Source organism: Macaca mulatta, chromosome 12 (assembly GCF_049350105.2).
Source record: "Macaca mulatta isolate MMU2019108-1 chromosome 12, T2T-MMU8v2.0, whole genome shotgun sequence".
In the NCBI taxonomy this organism is placed as follows: domain Eukaryota; kingdom Metazoa; phylum Chordata; class Mammalia; order Primates; family Cercopithecidae; genus Macaca; species Macaca mulatta.
The window spans coordinates 47913282-47931630 of NC_133417.1; the positions used below are offsets into that span (position 1 = coordinate 47913282).

General features: G+C 34.6%; 1 protein-coding gene across 1 annotated transcript in view; it reads left to right on the plus strand.

Annotated features, from left to right (window-relative positions):
* The window catches only part of KYNU (kynureninase), a 166529-nt gene that overhangs the window by 81951 nt on the left and 66229 nt on the right, over nt 1–18349 (plus strand). Inside the window, exons 5-8 of the mRNA XM_015110049.3 lie at nt 2486–2547; nt 3874–3945; nt 5282–5356; nt 7875–8021. Coding sequence (XP_014965535.1) covers nt 2486–2547; nt 3874–3945; nt 5282–5356; nt 7875–8021 — 356 coding nt within the window. The remainder of the gene's footprint in view (nt 1–2485; nt 2548–3873; nt 3946–5281; nt 5357–7874; nt 8022–18349) is intronic.

The window sequence follows — 18349 nt, forward strand, 5'->3', positions numbered from 1 at the left end:
TTTCTTTTTATCTGTTTTTTGTTTTCTTATTTCTTTCTTTGTTTTTTGTTTTTGCTTTTTTTAGATACAAGTTCTCACTCTGTCACCCAGGCTAGAGTGTGGAGTGCAGTGGTAAAATTTATAGTTCACTAAAACCTCAAGCACTCTTCCTGTCTCAGCCTCCAGAGTAGCTGAAACTATAGGAGCATGCCACTATACCTGGCTAATTTTTAAAAATTGTTTGCAGAGACAGAATCTCGCTGTGTTGCCCAAGCCCATCTTGAACACTTGGGTTCAAGCATTCCTCCTGCCTCAGTCTACCACGATATCCATTTTAATCAGAATATAATATTTAAGCAAAAAAGGAATGTCTGAGCTTCTACAGAAAGTCTCCTTCTTCCTGCCTCTTCCATTTCTTGATTTTTATTTGTGATAATTATTTTTTCTTTAATTTTCTCCTCACTTTATTCTTTGAAATGCTTGTCTTTCTACTAATTCTGTATTTTTCTTCATATTGCTTTTTCTTTCCTCCTTCCACTCACCCTGCCATTTTTTTTAAATAAATGATTTTCCCAAAAGATGTGTGTAAATAACAGGGAGTCAAGAGTAAGACCAAGTTACTTTAGTGTTTGTTTTAGAAATAGCAGTAAAAATTCACACTATAATTGTTCTGTGGTCGGCAGTTTATGCAAACCTATCCCCCAAATCGGAGGTAGCTGAAAGGCCCAAGAAAGAGACTAACAAATCCAGTTTCTCAGAAAGAAACATTTAATAGGGAGTGAGAAACAGAAGTCATGATGTCCCGGCAACTGGCAACAGCAAGATTAGATAGTGAATCCCCCCCTCCACTCACCCCCCGCCACACCATTACCCACCAGAGGTAGAACTTACATGTAAAACACAGGGAAGGATTGTGTGGAACAATTGAAGTCAACCTCTCAGGGAAAGGCAAGAATGCTGTGTGAATCTGCCTAAGAGCAGGATTTATGGGAGCAGTAGTTTAAATAGAAATCTTAAAGGCATTCCCAGAATAAGGGTTACTCAGAAGTCAACATGGCAGGTTAACACCCAATATGGAGTTGCTTTAGCCTCCACAATAATGTAGAGAAATAAATATAATGAAGATGGTGGTATTTTTTAAACCATATTTCAAAGAAATCTTCTCTTCGAAACATGGAAAAGAAGAAGGCATATGTCACTATATGCAACATAAGCTTATATTCATATCTATTTAGTATATCTAGGACAAATTTCATTTAGTTCTAGGAATATACACTGAGATTTTTCTTATTGCCCCTTGACGTTAGATATTATTGACCTTACAATGATCAGAGATACATCTTTTAACTTCCACCACTTGTTCATCAACCTTGTCTGTCAAATGGAGAAATCTACGTGGCAAATGCAACAAGAAGTTTTCCTTGACGCAATAAAGATACAGGTCCTTCCTTAAATGGCTATGTTGAAATATAAATTCTTAAATTATATACTTATTTACATGGCTTCTCCCCTCTAGTGAACTTATCCTGGAATCTATTAGATTTATTCTACTTACTGTCTATTCTTTTAAAATGAGACTCTCAGAAATATCCCTCTGGATACAAAATGTAGGATTTGTATTATACATTTTCTCTAATATCTAGTTCGGCCTTCAAACATTAAGGTACACATCCCATTTTTCTCAGTGACAGTAAAGGGACATAATTTCTATTACACAGGTCTAATTGCCTTGAAGAAACATCATAAGAACTCAAAACATGGATGGTATTATTATTGTTGTTATTATGCTTTGAATTCTTAAGTAACCAATGTATTCCCTGTCTCTGGATCTGTTTCTAGTGTCAAAACCCTTGTTAGCAGGAATTAGATCAGATTATATTAAAAATTATGTAGTGGATATCTGACTTTTGCATATTTTCTCATCAGATAATACATGTCTATATTATCTTTTATCTCAGTGTGTATGAATAAATGTCAGAGCTATTTGGGTCATAATTTGCTATGCAGCTGTTTTGTCCTGTTATGTATTTCACTGTAATAACAGTGAGTTATGATTCACAAAGTAACCTCCTTTTATAAAAGGTGCATTTTAATTTGATGTTGGAAGCAACCAACTTTAAAAATGTAATTGGCCTTAATATCTTTTTAGATTCCTTTGAAGATATACTTACCACAAAAATATGCTCCTTGGGAATTTGACAATTGAGCTGATAATAGAATATATCATTTTTTAGTTTACAGGCAAAAGCAAATGCTTCATTATTTTGTTGTTACTTACTACATCATAAAAGAAACATAATTTTAGCTAGCTATGTGCATCTAAGTCCAGATATCATTTGATAAAATGAGTCAAGTGGGAAAACTTCCATTTCTTTGTGATGACACATCAAATACGCCCTTATCTCTAAAGACGTTAAGAATGATTGAGTGAAGCCTTCCTTCTTTGTTTTTTCAGTATCTTTAGACATAATAGAAACATCTAAATTATGATATGCTTATTTTACAGGAGCCAATGAGAAAGAAATAGCCCTAATGAATGCTTTGACTGTAAATTTACATCTTCTATTGGTAAGTTTTCTCTCCCACTAATGTTTAGAACACATTCATTTACAGAATCTGATGTTTTTCTATCTTTAATTCATGAGCTTCTGGGAGTTTCTTATTTAAAAATAAACTGTGAGGTTATTTTCATTTTTACTAGGAAATGCTGGACCATGATATAATAGCTTCTTCCTGATCATGGAAGAGTTGACTCTTGAGAAGAGCTTTAGAATAATGAACAGTTCTTGTCTGGGAAAATAAAGAATAGGAGCCATAATGAGTAAATAGGCAAACTACTTGCAAGCCTGCAAAACAGTGATGTACAATGCTAGCAAAGCACTGAGCTTTTTGGAAAGACAATTTTCCAATAGCTTCAGCAGAGTGAGTTAGTGGATCAGTATACTTTTGTAGATTAATATAGGTTAAAAAAGACTTGGAGAATTAAATTTTTAGAAAGGGGGCTAGTACCTTAAATGAGTAATGTGTTTAAAGTACTTCTTACATCTTAATAAATAGTTTTACCTTAAAATGTCAAATATATTATCTATTTGGGATATTGTGTTAATGGTGATTGCCCAATGCTTTGAAGAATCTTGATTTCATTTTTTAAGTATGTTTTGGAAACATGTCTACAGGTTCAGATATCCCTGGATTTGACTCCCAGCTAAATTACATAATGCCTATTTGAAGTTGAAAAAAGACTTTTGGCATCTCTAAGTCTTAACATTCTCCTTTGTAAAAATAAGAAAAATAGTATCTACCTCAAAGATCTGCATGATAATTAAATGTAATAATATGTGAAAATTGCTTTAGCGCCCTGGCCAATGATCAACACCCAGTTAATAGTAGCTATTATCTTCGTTGTTATTATTGTTAATATCACTCTCTAGGAACAGTGTGGAGAAATGAAAGAGCTTCACTGAACAAATGAGCTACTGTCAATACAAATAAGACATACATAGACCATAATATTTCAGTGTGATGCCATCAAAATTACCATGAAATGCTTTGGGAAGCTAATTTTTCAATTAACATCTTTTTTGTTGTTGTTAATCATCAGACTTTAAGTTTCATCTATTAATATATAAGTAAAGTTTGAGGATTTGTTATCTCATTCACATTTTTCCCCGAGTTTGCTGTTTCATTGATAAGCAAATTGAGCCAATATCTTCCTTCTCTTTGCAATTCACTGGAAACAGGCTAATTGAAAAGGTAGCCCTGACAAACACTTAAGATGTTGAGTTAATTAATGTCTTTAAAATACTGGAGATTATAAAATGAAAGTGTGGCATAAAATGAACAAATGTATAAATTGTGCATTAATGCTTTCTCAATAAATCCATTTTATTGCAGTTATCATTTTTTAAGCCTACGCCAAAACGATACAAAATTCTTCTAGAAGCCAAAGCCTTCCCTTCTGATCATGTAAGGACTTCTTCAAATTATATTTCTGTTCTTTCTACTCTTCCTAGAGCAGCGTATCATTTGCCTGACTTGAATGTTTACTCACTAAGCTTTTCCAAGCAATCTTACAATAAAAAGATCTGTCAAAGGCTTTTGATTTAGATTTTTTAAATAGATTATAGCTTTATTTCTTGTGTTAAAGTAAAACACCTGTTAAGGGAAGAGAGAACTGAATAGGAACATTGATTTATTAGTCTTTTTAAAGACACTGAGCAAACCACTGGTCTAAATCAAGTGCAGTTATAAATGTTTTATTAATTCTTGTTGCTGTTTTATTTTATGAAATCAAATCAATACAAACCCCAGTGCTTAACCCTTTAGCTAAATAGAATAGGAATATAAACTTTTATTTGTCCAGTTTCTTTTCATATCATGCTAGCATGTTGGACCATTATTATCGAAATATTATTTATTAGAGATTAAAAATATTTCTTGTGATTTACTAAAAAAAAGTCACATTACTTTACTTGATAAGAAATTTGGTAGTTTCTTACTGGATGAGATGTTTGTTCTTGATAAGAAATTTAATGGTTTCAGACATAAACACAAATAAAAGTACATTTTAAGTCTAGGCACAGTGGCTCATGCCTGCAATGTCAACACTTCAGGAAACCAAGGCAGGAGGAACACTTGAGTCCAGCAGTTTGAGACAAACCTGGGCAACATAGTGAGAACTCGTCTTTATAAAGTAAATAATAAATAAATTTCAAAAGTACATTTTATATTTTAGTTTTGGTGTTAGAGAAACTTTATTTCTCTGTATTATTGCTATTATTCTAGCCCTTGTAATTTCAGGGCAAGTAATTATGTCAAAAGGAATAAAACCCTAATATCTTACTAAAATGGATCAAAATCCTAATATCTGCAAAAGATTCCATGTTGGTGTGGTGGCTTATCTGCATACATGTCTGATACTCTTTATGAAGTAAACTTCTTAATGCCTTTTTTTAGCTAACTTACTCTTCCTAGGGTAAGCCATTTCTATATCCTAGGCTCAAGCATAACAAGTCGCTACTATTCACTTTGCTTATTTTGCAAATTCTGACTTTGACTTAGATTATTTAATTTCTTATTCTAAAATCTCTTATAATTTCTTAAATCAAGAAGATCCCTCTGTTTTCAGAATTCTATATGTGAATTTTATTAAGTGGTTCTTCTCTGTTGTGTATTTTGTTTAGGTGTTTTAACCTTCACCTTGGATTTAATATAGTAATATGCCTTTATTTTTACTTTGTTATTTCAGTGTACTTCTGTGCTCTCAGCTTGATTTGATAAATAAATCATGTTTCCTTTTTAGTATGCTATTGAGTCACAACTACAACTTCACGGACTTAACATTGAAGAAAGTATGCGGATGATAAAGCCAAGAGAGGTATATGAGAAAGAAAGAAATATTCATCATGCCTTGTTTAGTATTGATATTTTATTCATTTTCCTCAAAAGTTTATTAAAATCTTCATTATTTTAATGGAACTTTCAAGAAAGCATGAAGGACCCATACTTCTGTTACTATTAGATCATTTTACTTAAAATGGAGTAACTCAGATGTGTATGTATTTTCATTTTTCAAGGGCTAGCCAAATGGCAAGCAAACTATTTTTCTGTTAATACCACTGGAGTCTGCCATATTCTTCAATGGGATGGGAAAAGGGTGACAAATTCACTATATCATTTTCAATTTCAAATGTTGTGCCCATGGGTGCCATTAAAATCATGCTAAAGACCAGAATTATTTGTTGAAATGGAATCGTGACTATCTTTCATGTCCCCTCTTATTCTAAGTATCACACATTTTCTTTGTGTTTAGAGTAGGATATTGAAGAAAGGGATGTGGTATAATGGGAAGAGTTTGGGATTTACAGCTTGGCTAATATTTCCAGTGAAGTCTCAGACGCTCCAGTTTACTGGGTATGTGACTTTGGGAAAGTTACTTTATTCTCTGAGACTCCTTTATGTTTAAACAGATAACAAAAGCATGTATCTAATCAGGCTTGACCTAAGACCTAAATGTGTACTTTACATTAATAGAGATACAAGGCTCAGCTGCACAGACTTTGACATGGAAACCCTGCAACTTGTGTAATTTGTCACTAGGTGAATCATACAGAATAAATTTTGGGTTTCACATAAGAGGATCCCAGGCCACTAAGTCATTGTTTGAACAATTACTTCTTTCAACCCAGAATTACTTTGAATAGATTAAAGATATACTCTGTTCACTTCCATTTGCCAACATGCAATAAATTAATGGAATAAAAAGTTCTCACCTGAGAGGATATAAATTGAGAGGATATAAATTGTTAGTTTCTAGCAAAAATGAATATAGCTGCTAATAATGACATAAGTGACCAAAATATTGTGGAGTTTCATGAGTTACTCATAATCTTGGGACCACTGTTGAGCATTACCTAGAACACATCAACATGAGAGAGGGCCGTACCCTGTCATGGAGAAATACATTTCTTATGTGCTTAATACTGATTTTTTAAGATATAAATTAAGTATTAGTATCTATAATATTTTCCTTACCACTTTATTGGAAATTACAGCAGGTAAACCATATAGATTATTTTAAGAATAAAGAGTTTTGGATTGCTAAGTTATTAATTTTACTTACAATTAGTGAAATTCTTTTATTTATATAAAGTATACTTCACTTAATAATTCAGAGATTTTAATAACAATCCAGTTAATATTGGGATACCGATTTTTATTGATGCCCATTTTGTAAACAAATTCCTAGTTTCCTCTAGTAGAGAATGTATTACACACCCACAAACATACACACTGACACACACACATACTCTCTTAACATGAGCAGAGTAATTGGCAAATACCAAAATAATTAAAAATTAAAAGTAAACTATAGGATGATATCTTAATGAGCTTTCCCCAAATATTAATGTAATTAATGATGCATTGACCCCAAAATCATGTCAGACAGCACTGGAGAAAATTCATGGCCGGGTGCAGTGTCTCACGCCTGTAATCCCAGCACTTTGGGAAGTTGAGGTGGGCAGATCACCTGAGGTCGGGAGTTCAAGACCAGCCTGACCAACACGGAGAAACCCCATCTGTACTAAAAATACAAAATTAGCCAGATGTGGTGGCACATGCCTATAATCCCAGCTACTTGGAAGGCTGAGGCAGGAGAATCACTTGAACCCAGGAGGTGGAGGTTGTGGTGAGTCAAGATCACGCCTTTGCACTCCAGCCTGGGCAACAAAAGTGAAGCTCCATCTCAAAAGAAAAAAAAAAGAAAAGAAAACTTACTGGGTAGATGCCTCAGCCACCCAAGTAGCTGGGATTACAGGCATGCACAACCACACCCAGATAATTTTTGTATTTTTAATAAAGACTGGGTTTCACCATGTTGGCCAAGCTGGTCTCGAACTCCTTACCTCAAGTGATCTGCCCACCTTGACATCCCTAAGTGCTGGGATTACAGGCGTGAGTCACCGTACCTGGCATGTTTTTGGAAAAAATAACAGGATATTAGACTGATAAATACAATACCAATTTCTGATCATTTATTTTGCTATATAATAGACTTCTTGCACTTTATGGTGTTTTATTAGTCAGGAATAAGGAGAAAACAACTTATAGCTGTGGAAATGTTACAAATTAATTTTTAAAAACTAGAGAATAAATCAAACAATTAGGCTTTTGCAGACTTTCACTTTAAAAACCACTTTTTACTTTTTAATTATCATTTCTTAATAATAAAAAATATGCTTAAATGCTGCTTCTATGTCAGATTTTTAAAGAGCCTTAATCTGAAAAAAAAATCTTCTAATGCAAAAGAGCTCACGGTGAAATTTAGATTGGCAATATGAAATTACAAATTTATTATTATTGATATGACCTAACTTGTGCCTAACTTGATTTAGGGGGAAGAAACCTTAAGAATAGAGGATATCCTTGAAGTAATTGAGAAGGAAGGAGACTCAATTGCAGTGATCCTGTTCAGTGGGGTACATTTTTACACTGGACAGCACTTTAATATTCCTGCCATCACAAAAGCTGGACAAGCGAAGGTATGCACACCATTTACTTCTTCCCACTTTACTCCAAACATCATTCTACTTAAGAGTGTTCTAATTGCGTGACTTGTGAAGTGCTTTAGCTTGTGTCTAAGTAAAACTATTTCAATAGTTAAAAAAAAAAAAGAGTAAGCCTAGGGTGGGCTACGGTGGCTCATACCAGTAATCCCAGAACCTCGGGAGGCTAAGGTGGGCAGATCACAAGATCAGGAGTTCGAGACCAGCCTGACCAAAATAGTGAAACCTTGTCTCTACTAAAAATACAAAAATTAACCGGACATGGTGGTGGGTGCCTGTCATCCCAGCTATTTGGGAGGCTGAGGCAGGAGAGTCGCTTGAACCCAGGAGGCGGAAGTTGCAGTGAGCCGAGATTGCGCCCCTGCACTCCAGCCTGGGCAATGGAGCAAGACTCCGTCTCAAAAAACAAAAACAAAAACAAAAACAAACAAACAAACAAAAAAAAACCAAGTAAGCCTTACATTTAAAAGAAAATCTGTATTCTTTTTTGCTTTTTTTTGCTTTAGGCATCTCTATTTAAACTGCTTTTTTTTTTTTTTTTTGGCACTTCTGTGGTCTCACCTCCTTAGTAGCAGCTGCTCTATGCATTTGCCTCTAGTCAACAGGCCAGGCAAGCTGCAGGTGATGCCATTGGTACTCAGCTGGTCAGTCAGCAGGAAGCAGACAAAATACTTAGGATAGGAACTACATGCTAGGTCTGTTAAAAATTCAACTGGTACTTTGTCATAACTCATTCTAAATATAAATCAGTTTTCACTTAACACTGAGTATCTAAAGAAGAAATGCAGAATTAAATTTTATCAGTAGATCAAATTTTACACAAGTTACTTTAAGGAGGCCATTTTATTCCTAAGACTCTTAAAAAATTTTTATACTGCCTGTAACGAGAGCTTTATTTTTTTCCTACCCACTACTAAATCACAGTTAAATTGTTTTGAAAGTCGTGTCTCTTTGTATATAAGTGTTTGTAAAAAGTGGTTTTAGTATTTATTTGAAAAAAAATTAAAGAGGCAACATTCAACAGTCACAATTTGTGTTAAAATCCTTAAATAGCACTTCTATTTCATTCAGCAATCAAGCCATGTATTTAAAAATGTAACAATTGAATTTTATTCTGAGCATTAATAAGTTATGGGATTAATATACGTGTGGGGTCTAGTTAATATATTCAGTTATTGAAGCTAATGAATGGAACTAATGAAAAGATATTTAGCACTGTTATCAGCAGTCTCTAGGAATTTCTAACGACTTCCAACTGGTTTGATGGATAACTCTGAAAGTGGTGCATTACAAAAGATATAAAGATAATGTCTCTTAATTTAGATATTAAATGTTAAGCACCAAAATAAAGGGATGCCAATAAAAAATCATATTTTAAAATGTTATGCAAGGAATCAGCAGTCCCTGCTTCCTTAGTATACACGTATGTCTCATTAACCTTCCTAGATATAAGACAACAAGATACAGAAGAAAGACCATGGGTTTTCGATCACACAATCTGAGGTTCAAATCTTGGCTAGGTCATTTAATTGTTACATGATCTTAAGCAAGTTACTTGACTTCTCTGCATCTCTCTCTTTAAAAGTGCTAATTTAACATAACAGCACCCACCTTATACATTCAGTGTGAGAATGATGAATATAAAACACCAAATGGATTGGCACACATTCTGCCATTAAATGATGGTTTCCTTACCTTTATACTCTTCTCAATTAATAGGACATTATAAAGTGGTTGAGATAGACACTTTCTTTTGTTTCCCATTGAAACACAAAATAAATTTGTTTACTTTAGGTTTTATATGTAAATCTCATACTTAAGTACTTCAATTGCTAAATTTGTTCAATGTTTTGCAGGCTTTCTTTTACTTAAAAAATATAATAAATGTCTACCAAGTTAGTCTCATGGAACTCTCAGTCAAATAAATGAAGGTAGGAATGAGCAGTTTTAAATGTGACTATGAAGAAGCAATCAATACTATGGGAATAAAATGGGGATAGAGCAGATGTAGATTTATCCATTATCAAGATTATTCTAACAAATTTTTACCCTCTTCCTATACAGTTCCTCCTACTATCAACCGAGGTGAGGCAAAGTTCTTTGAAATGTAGACTTCGATAGGTCTCTTGGGTGGTCTAGTCATCTATGAATAAAGCTGAAGAGAGAGGCAGAGAAGAAATTAAAGGTGTCAATCAAGAAAGAGATAGGAAATTCTAGGAACAAAGGGCATAACATGGTCACTGGTAGATTTGGACATGTGAGGCAAAAACAAGTTTTCAGAAATAAAGCATGGTGGGAATTCAAAATGATGGTGGGATGGAGCAATGTGAGTCAATCAGGAGATTCTGAAGTAAAATCTTCATAGTCATGTATAAGAAAGAAGAAACAGAAATCGTGATAAATATTTTAATTTAAGAAATGTATGTGTACCAAAAACAGCATGAATCATAAGCAAATAGCTTCATGGGTGATTCTGAGGCCTTATAACCATCACCCCATCAAGAAAAAAAGTATTTCCAACACTCAGAATCCTCAACTGTGTCTTCTTCCAAATAGTACCTGTTACCTTCTGTCTCTGTCCACTTGGGCTGCTCTAACAAAATACGTTAAACTGGGTAATGTAAACACAACATAAATATATTACTCACAGTTCTGTAGGCTGGGAAGTGCAAGATCAAGATGCCAGCAGACTTGGTGTCTGCTTAGGGCTGCTATTTGTTTCACAGATGATGCCTTGTTGCTTTGCCCTTCCTCACATGGCAGAAGGGCTAAGGGAGCTGTCTAGAGCCTCTAATACAAAGGGACTAATTCCATTCATGAGGAATCACTTCATCATGACTTAATCACTTCCAAAGCCCTGACCTCCTAATACTGTCACATTGGGTATAAGGTTGTAACATGTAAAATTGGGGTCTGGGGAGACCAACATTTAGACCATAGCATCCCCCTTTCAAATTTACAATTCCCCTGACTTCTAACCACATAGTCAGCTTTGTCCATTTTGAACTTTATATAAATGCATTATTTTGTCTAGTTTTGAACATTATACGAAGGCATATGCAGGTTGAGTATTTCTTACCTGAGATACTTAGGACTAGAAGTGTTTTGGATATTTTTGGATTTTGGAATATTTACATTATACTTACTGCTTGAACACACCAAATCTGGAAATCTCAAGTGCTCCAATGAAATTTTTATTCTTTGAGCATTCTGTCAGTGTTCAAAAAGTTTTGGATTTTGGAGCCTTTCAGATTTCTGAATTTGGGATTTTAGATGCTCATCTCTTATAAACTTTGTTTTGTGTTTGGCTTGTTTGCTGACTTTTATATGTGTGAGATTCATTCATGCGATATCTAGCAGTACTTTTGTTTGTTTTTGTTTTTATTTCAGTGTATTTTTACATAGTATGAAATAGATCACAATTTTTTTCCATTTTATTGGGGGTAGATATTTGGATTTTATTTTCAATTGAGAGCTATTAATATAATAATCCATGCTACTCTAAATATTCACATACATTTTGGGGGAGTAGACATTCATACACTTTTCTGTTAAGTATATACCTAGAAGTAGAATTCCTGGACCATAAGGTATTTGTATATTTCTAATCAATAATGCCAATCCTTCAAAAACTTGTTCTTCTACTAGCATGTATTAGACTGTTTCACTAAAGCCTCACCAATAGTTACTATTTTCAGTCTTTATAATTTTAGTTGTTCTAAGTAGTTTGCAGTGGTAATGCATGGCAGTTTTATTTTGCAATTCCGTGATTATTGATAAGATTGAGAATCTTCCAATATTTATTGGCTTTCTGTATATCTTTCTGTATATCTTATGAAATGCTTGTTCAAGTGTCTTGCCCATTTTTCTATATGGTTATCTTTCTTTTCCTAATTTGATTGTAGGTGGTATAGAAATTGATTTTGAAGGAGAGAGAAAATACAAGATTTCCAGTGATCATCAAGGAAGAAAACTAATTAATAAAAAGAACAATTGATAGTATGACTTTGATTCACACAATTAATTTAAGATACTGAGGCTTTTCTTAACTGAGGAGGCCTGAGATTGTAGCAAGTAGGGGAAGCCAAGGAAAACAGATTAGAGAGCTCAGTCACAAGGGAGGGCCAGCATGTGGCAAGAGACATCAGTTTGAAGATGTCTCTTTGAAGATAAAGGTGTGCCAACTCATCTTTTTGGAGCTCTTCCTTACTTCCATGTTTCTATATTTTTCATACTCTGTTACTTGTTTCTACTAGGAACTTCTTTCCTACACCCACTAATTGTAGATATTTCTGATTGTCCCCGGTATTACTATCTCTAGTGATTCTTAACCACTGCCATAATTCAGCTATCACTGTCAAGTGCAGACTCCAGGCTACTCATACAATAGGAAATAGCCTGCATCTTCCCACTACATCTGGATGTCCTATATGTACCTTGGGATCAGTATGCTCCAACGAGATTTGTGTCACCCACAAGATGGCTCTACTGTATCATCATGCCACCATCTTTCTGGACCAGTACACTCAGCTTTTCTGTTCTTGACCTTTTTAACCAATCTCTTATTAATTTCATCCTTTCAGGGTCTGTCTTTCTTTTTATATTTCTGAATCAAAGATGAACATTTTTAGCTACAAGAAACGATGTTAACCTTGGATGAAAAATACAGATTTCTTTTTCTCACTACGAAAGACTTCAGGCAGGGGGCTGCTGGGGTGCACTCAGCAACTCAATTATGTCTGAGTGCCCTCTCCCAAGTTTCCTTAGAGTTTTCCCGGACTTTTTCCATCACAGTCACAAGATATTTGTCTCAAATCCAGAAATCTCATTTCTATTTAAGGCAGAGAGAAGGAAGAAGGGAGAAGCAGCAGGGCAGCTTCATCTGTTTCTTTCATCCTAAGTGCTAAATCTTTCCCAGAAAAAAACCTAGCAGATTCCTGCTAATGACTCACTGCTTCCTGAAATGGCAGCTAAGAAAGAGCATGAGTAAGGAAATATTTCACATCTATGGCCCTACAGTAGAGAGAGACTAAGAGGAAGGGGTTGGAATGGGGTTCAGGTTGGCTAAATATAATATTTCTTATGTTCCTCAGTTATACCCTCATAGGATCTCATTGTTCCTAACCCATTTTCCTCCTTCCTCTTTCATTGCTCCTCTTCCCTTTTTTTCTCACCCTTTAGTCTTTCCCCCCTCTCTCCTTTCTTTTCTTCCTCTCCCTTGCTCTCTCTTTCTTTTTTCTTTTATTGTCTCATTTCACAAAGCATTTGAAACAATTCATGGAAAATTGATAAGGTGACCATAAGATATAAAGAGAGAGAAACCAAGACTATATGCCTAAATCATCCTAAGATATGAAGACTTTCTCACAAATTTAGATTATGATAAGAAATAGGAAATAAATAATGAAAAATATTTTAATAAGAACTCTTGATGTGTTAGGTAGAATAGTTATTGGTTACAAATAAATACAATCACAAATGTCTTCCAAGTGATAGATGTTTATATTATACTCATGCATCAGGCAGGAATTAACTTTCTCTACATCCGTTAAGGTTTCCAAATATTCATAGTTGTGTCCTTTGGCTTTTGTGTCCTAGAGCCTCTGTCTGGATTCAGTCAAAGGAATGCACACTAACTTCTTTAAAGTCTTAGCTTAGAAATGGCAACATTTACTTCCACTTATATTCCATTGACTAACACTCAGTCCATGACCTTTTCTGGGAAATGAAGTGTTACTGCATGCTAAAGAACAGCTATTAGTTTGCTACACCTGGAACTAGGTATTGTGTGTTGCTGATGGAATAGGATACTTATTTTAAGACACAGTATAGCATTTTCATTAACAGAACGCGTAGATCAGGAAGACACAGTCAGACCTGGACTTGACTCTAGGTCTCTACGTTACTTTTCAGCATAGTTTTAATTCACTTACTAATGTGAGTTCATTTGTCTATTTAACAAATTAGGAAAATAATAGTGCCAACTTCATAGGTTTGTTCTAAAGAGAATGAAAAGAGATACCATTTTAAAACTACTTAGTGCTTAGCAGATGCTAAGCACTCAATAAATGTTAGCAGTTGTCAACATGTTAAGAAAAAAAATTGGACTATCCGGGCTTGTTGGAAAAAGAAATAATGAAGAAATGAGATTTTTTAGGCAGAAAGTGAAATATCCAGAATTTTTTATTAAAGACTGTCACTGAATACTTCCACACCAGAATAAAAGAAAAAAAAAAAAAAAAAAGAATAATCTAAGCAGTTTGGCCAGGACTCAAGAGACTACACTGAAGTTTTAAAAAGTTAAGAGATAGAACTTATAAAAATTTTAATAATCTTATTTTTAAAAAACTCAGCACAAACTCTTTATACTCCTCTATCCCTTTCCAGTTTCATCTAAAGTGGCTTAAAGCACATGGAAACTTAAATGGGGCCAGCTCTTAGGAAGAGCCAAATAACTATTTGTTGAATGAATGAATGAATGAATGAATGATTGCCTTAATTTCTCACATCTTTTACACATTTCAGTGTACCTATATGGATGATGTCATATTTTTTTTTTTCTCAGCTTACTAAAAGTTGAATGCAAATGGTGCTTAAAATGAAGACCAAATTCTGCAAACTCCAACATTGTTTTATTAGCTTCTACTTCTTTGTGTGCGACATGATGCTTTGTTTGGGTGCAGACATCTCACATCTCTTAGACCCAACCATAAGCTGTTTAAATTATTAACAAATAATAATCACAGTGATAGCCCAAGCAGTTTGAATAAAAATGAATTACTTCTGGATCCAGAATAATTTAAGGCAAAAATCAGAAATATGAATAAAGACATCATTAATAAAATCATTTAGTAAAATCACAGGCACCCAAACCACACTTAAATATGAATGTCCCCCTCTGTGAACCTTCTATTTATCTTCAGGTAGGCCTAATTATTTTTTAAAAACAATTTTGAGATTATTTTAGAACACAAATGATTGAGTGATCAAGCCTCAAATTTCAACAGAAAGCTTGGCCATGATGCTTTCAGTCCTGAAAATTGGAAATCAACTCTCATAATATTATAATAGAATAATATCTATTTAATATCTCTATTACATCTCTATTACAGTAGAATGATATCATTAATACATGGGATATCAGAACTTGAGCAATGAATTAGCTAGAACAAATGAGTACTAAACACTTTTGTATACAAATATAACATAAATTAGCATAATGTATGAAATTTTTACCCATAAAAATTAACCTCCTTCATAGAAGTTTAATACTGGAATGTTAAAGTTATCTTTACCAGAAATTGTTGACATTAGAGACATTTTGCCATTGTCACTGCCCATTCACCCAATAGGATCTTAGTGTATAAGAAGAATCTTGTCTCTATTGTTTCTGTGGTAGAACCATAGAGTAGCATGCATTTGGATCTTTTATCAGTATATATTTGATCCATAAATTATAATCAAGGAGTTGCAAATAGAAACACCTAATTTAACCTGGATTGTCAGGGTGAGACCTTCTTAAAGAAGATGAGATCTGAGCCAATTATAGAATATAGGTAGAAATTATCAGGTAAAATCCCTTCTAGGGGAGTTTTTTATGCGTGATAGGAACTATGCTAGAAAGTTAAAAATATTGGTTGGATTGCAGGGAAGTAAGTATTTCAGTGTAATTTGTATAATTTTAGAAACGGTAGGACAAATCTATAAAGCAGACCAAAGGCCAGCTAAAGAAGTTCCCACTAAGCCGTTTAGCTTTGCCCTGAAGACCCATGGAAATCCATTGAAAGGTTTTAGCCATTCAAAGAGCCGTATTTGTATTAATTTTACAAAGAAATATCCTGCATATGGTGATGAGAATAGACTGGAATGCAATACAAGTGGACAAAAGGAGGCAATTGCAGTATCTTTGCAAGAATTTGAAAACTGTTTGTTGGCTGGGCGCCTGCAGTCCCAGCACTTTGGAAGCCTGAAGCAGGTGGATGGCATGAGCCTAGGGCCTGAGCAACATGTTGAAACATTGTCTATATACAAAATTTTAAAAAATTAAAATAGGGCCGGGCGCGGTGGCTCACGCCTGTGAGGCGGGCGGATCACAAGCTCAGGAGATCGAGACCACGGTGAAACCCCGTCTCTACTAAAAATACAAAAAAAAAATTAGCCGGGCGCGGTTGTGGGCGCCTGTAGTCCCAGCTACTCGGGAGGCTGAGGCAGGAGAATGGCGTGAACCTGGGAGGCGGAGCTTGCAGTGAGCCGAGATCGCGCCACTGCACTCCAGCCTGGGCGACAGAGCTAGACTCCGTCTCAAAAAAAAAAAAAAAAAAAAAAAAAAAAAAAATTAAAATATAGCTGGGTGTGATGGTGTGTGCCTGTAGTCCCAGCTACTCAGGAGGCTGATGTGGGAGTATCACTCGATCTTAGGAGGTGGAGGCTGCAGTGAACCAAGATCACACCATTGCACTCCAGCCTGCTGGACAGGTTGAGACCCTGTCTCTAAATAAATAAATAAATAAATAAATATGCTCTGTCATTATGATACAGTTGAACAGGTGAAGGTATGAAAGGACAGATCCATTTCATGCACATACTTTTTTTTATCTCACAGGAAATCATTTTTATTCACCCTCATTCCCTCAGTGATAATAAAAACAGGTTGTGTGTAAGCATCAGAAATAAAGTATCTATGCTGAACTCTTGTAGTTTAACTCACCTTTGGTTCTATTCACAGAATTCAAGAAAAAGACATGTTAAACACACACACACACACACACACACATATATTTATAAATATTTGTGGGTATGCTTATATATGCATATATGTATGTGTGTATATGTACTTGACACATATTTTCAGGGTGGTAAAAGATGTACTATATCTGCTTACGAAAAATATTGATTAAGGAATTTAGACCTCTACTTCGATGTAGGAGAAAATGTCATAAATCTTAGACACAATGTTCCATTAACTAATTGGCCTTTACTCTTCACTTTGGAAATAGTGGAAGATTGTTTTGTTCAGACATATAGTGAGCAATCTGTAGTCTTAAATCCATGCAGGTGGAAGCCTAAAATATGTCAAATAAGTCAAAGTATGTTGGTGAGGATCAGTGCCCAAGAATCTGAAAATTTTGAGCTGTTTCTAAGAAGTCTTCATCAGGTGTTTAAGCTTTTGATTAAATAGAGCATTTGAGAAATAATGATTAATTCTCAATGGAAATGAAGCCTGGCCTCCAGATGTTATTATAGGATTACAGATCTGGGAAAAGCAAGCCTCCTGGTTGTCAATCAGGATCTCTGCTTCTGCAGCCACCGTTATCAAAGCCATGAGGGATATCTATTTCTCCTGATCTAGCCTCATTCATTGGCATAACAACTAAACTTAGGGCCTCCCAAAGGAAGTGTTACACTTAAGTTTTTTTGTAGGTGATAGATATTTCATAAAATACTTAAGTTGCCTAAAGCCCAGGGTATAATCTTGAATATTCCATTTTTCATGCCTCTTGACTAACCAAGGAAGGCAGATTTAAGTCTTTGTTAAACTGAAAAATGAAAGTGTTCCAACGTGAAATGTACACATCAGTTCTAATTTATTCTACCCTCCATAAAAATGGAAAAGGAAGGCTATGTCTCATGGCAATAAAAATGGAATTCCGAAAGATCTTTGGGCAGAAAAATAGTTCCCAATAAAATATGAGAGATTGCTTCCACATCATTCTCTGAAATTCACTTATTCCATCAGTTAAATTATTTATGCAAACAAGATTAGGGATGTCAACATGAAAGGTTAGTTGATTTGAAGAGAAAATGTTTATTTTCCTAGCAGATAATCTATCTTACGGAGGAGGGTGGTGAACAAAGAAGATAATCGTCATATTGTCTATATAAACTGGCATCAAAGGAAGCAATTTAGAAGCAGTGTCTTTGGGAATTGTCCCATAGATGTCTATTCAATATTATCAAATTCGCTTTATAAATAAATATTTTAAAATAAAGTAAATTTGGTTGAGGAATAGGCCATTCAGGTTGACACAGTAATCAGTAGAAAAATACCTTATGGGAGACTGTTCTTTTGTTTTATATCTAAATGGGGCTATCTCCAGATATAATTGTCACTAGTATGTGAAGGATAGATACTTGCTTTAAATCCACTTTATAATAAGTCTACTAGGTAAATTGATGAATAAAGGTTAAAAGTCACCATGTGTCTGAAAAGTCAGTTGGACTTTGTTGGGACGGTTGTGATTGGCACCATGTTTTGTCTACTTGAATTTCCTGCGTCGTGTTTCTCCCATAGGATGACCATTGTT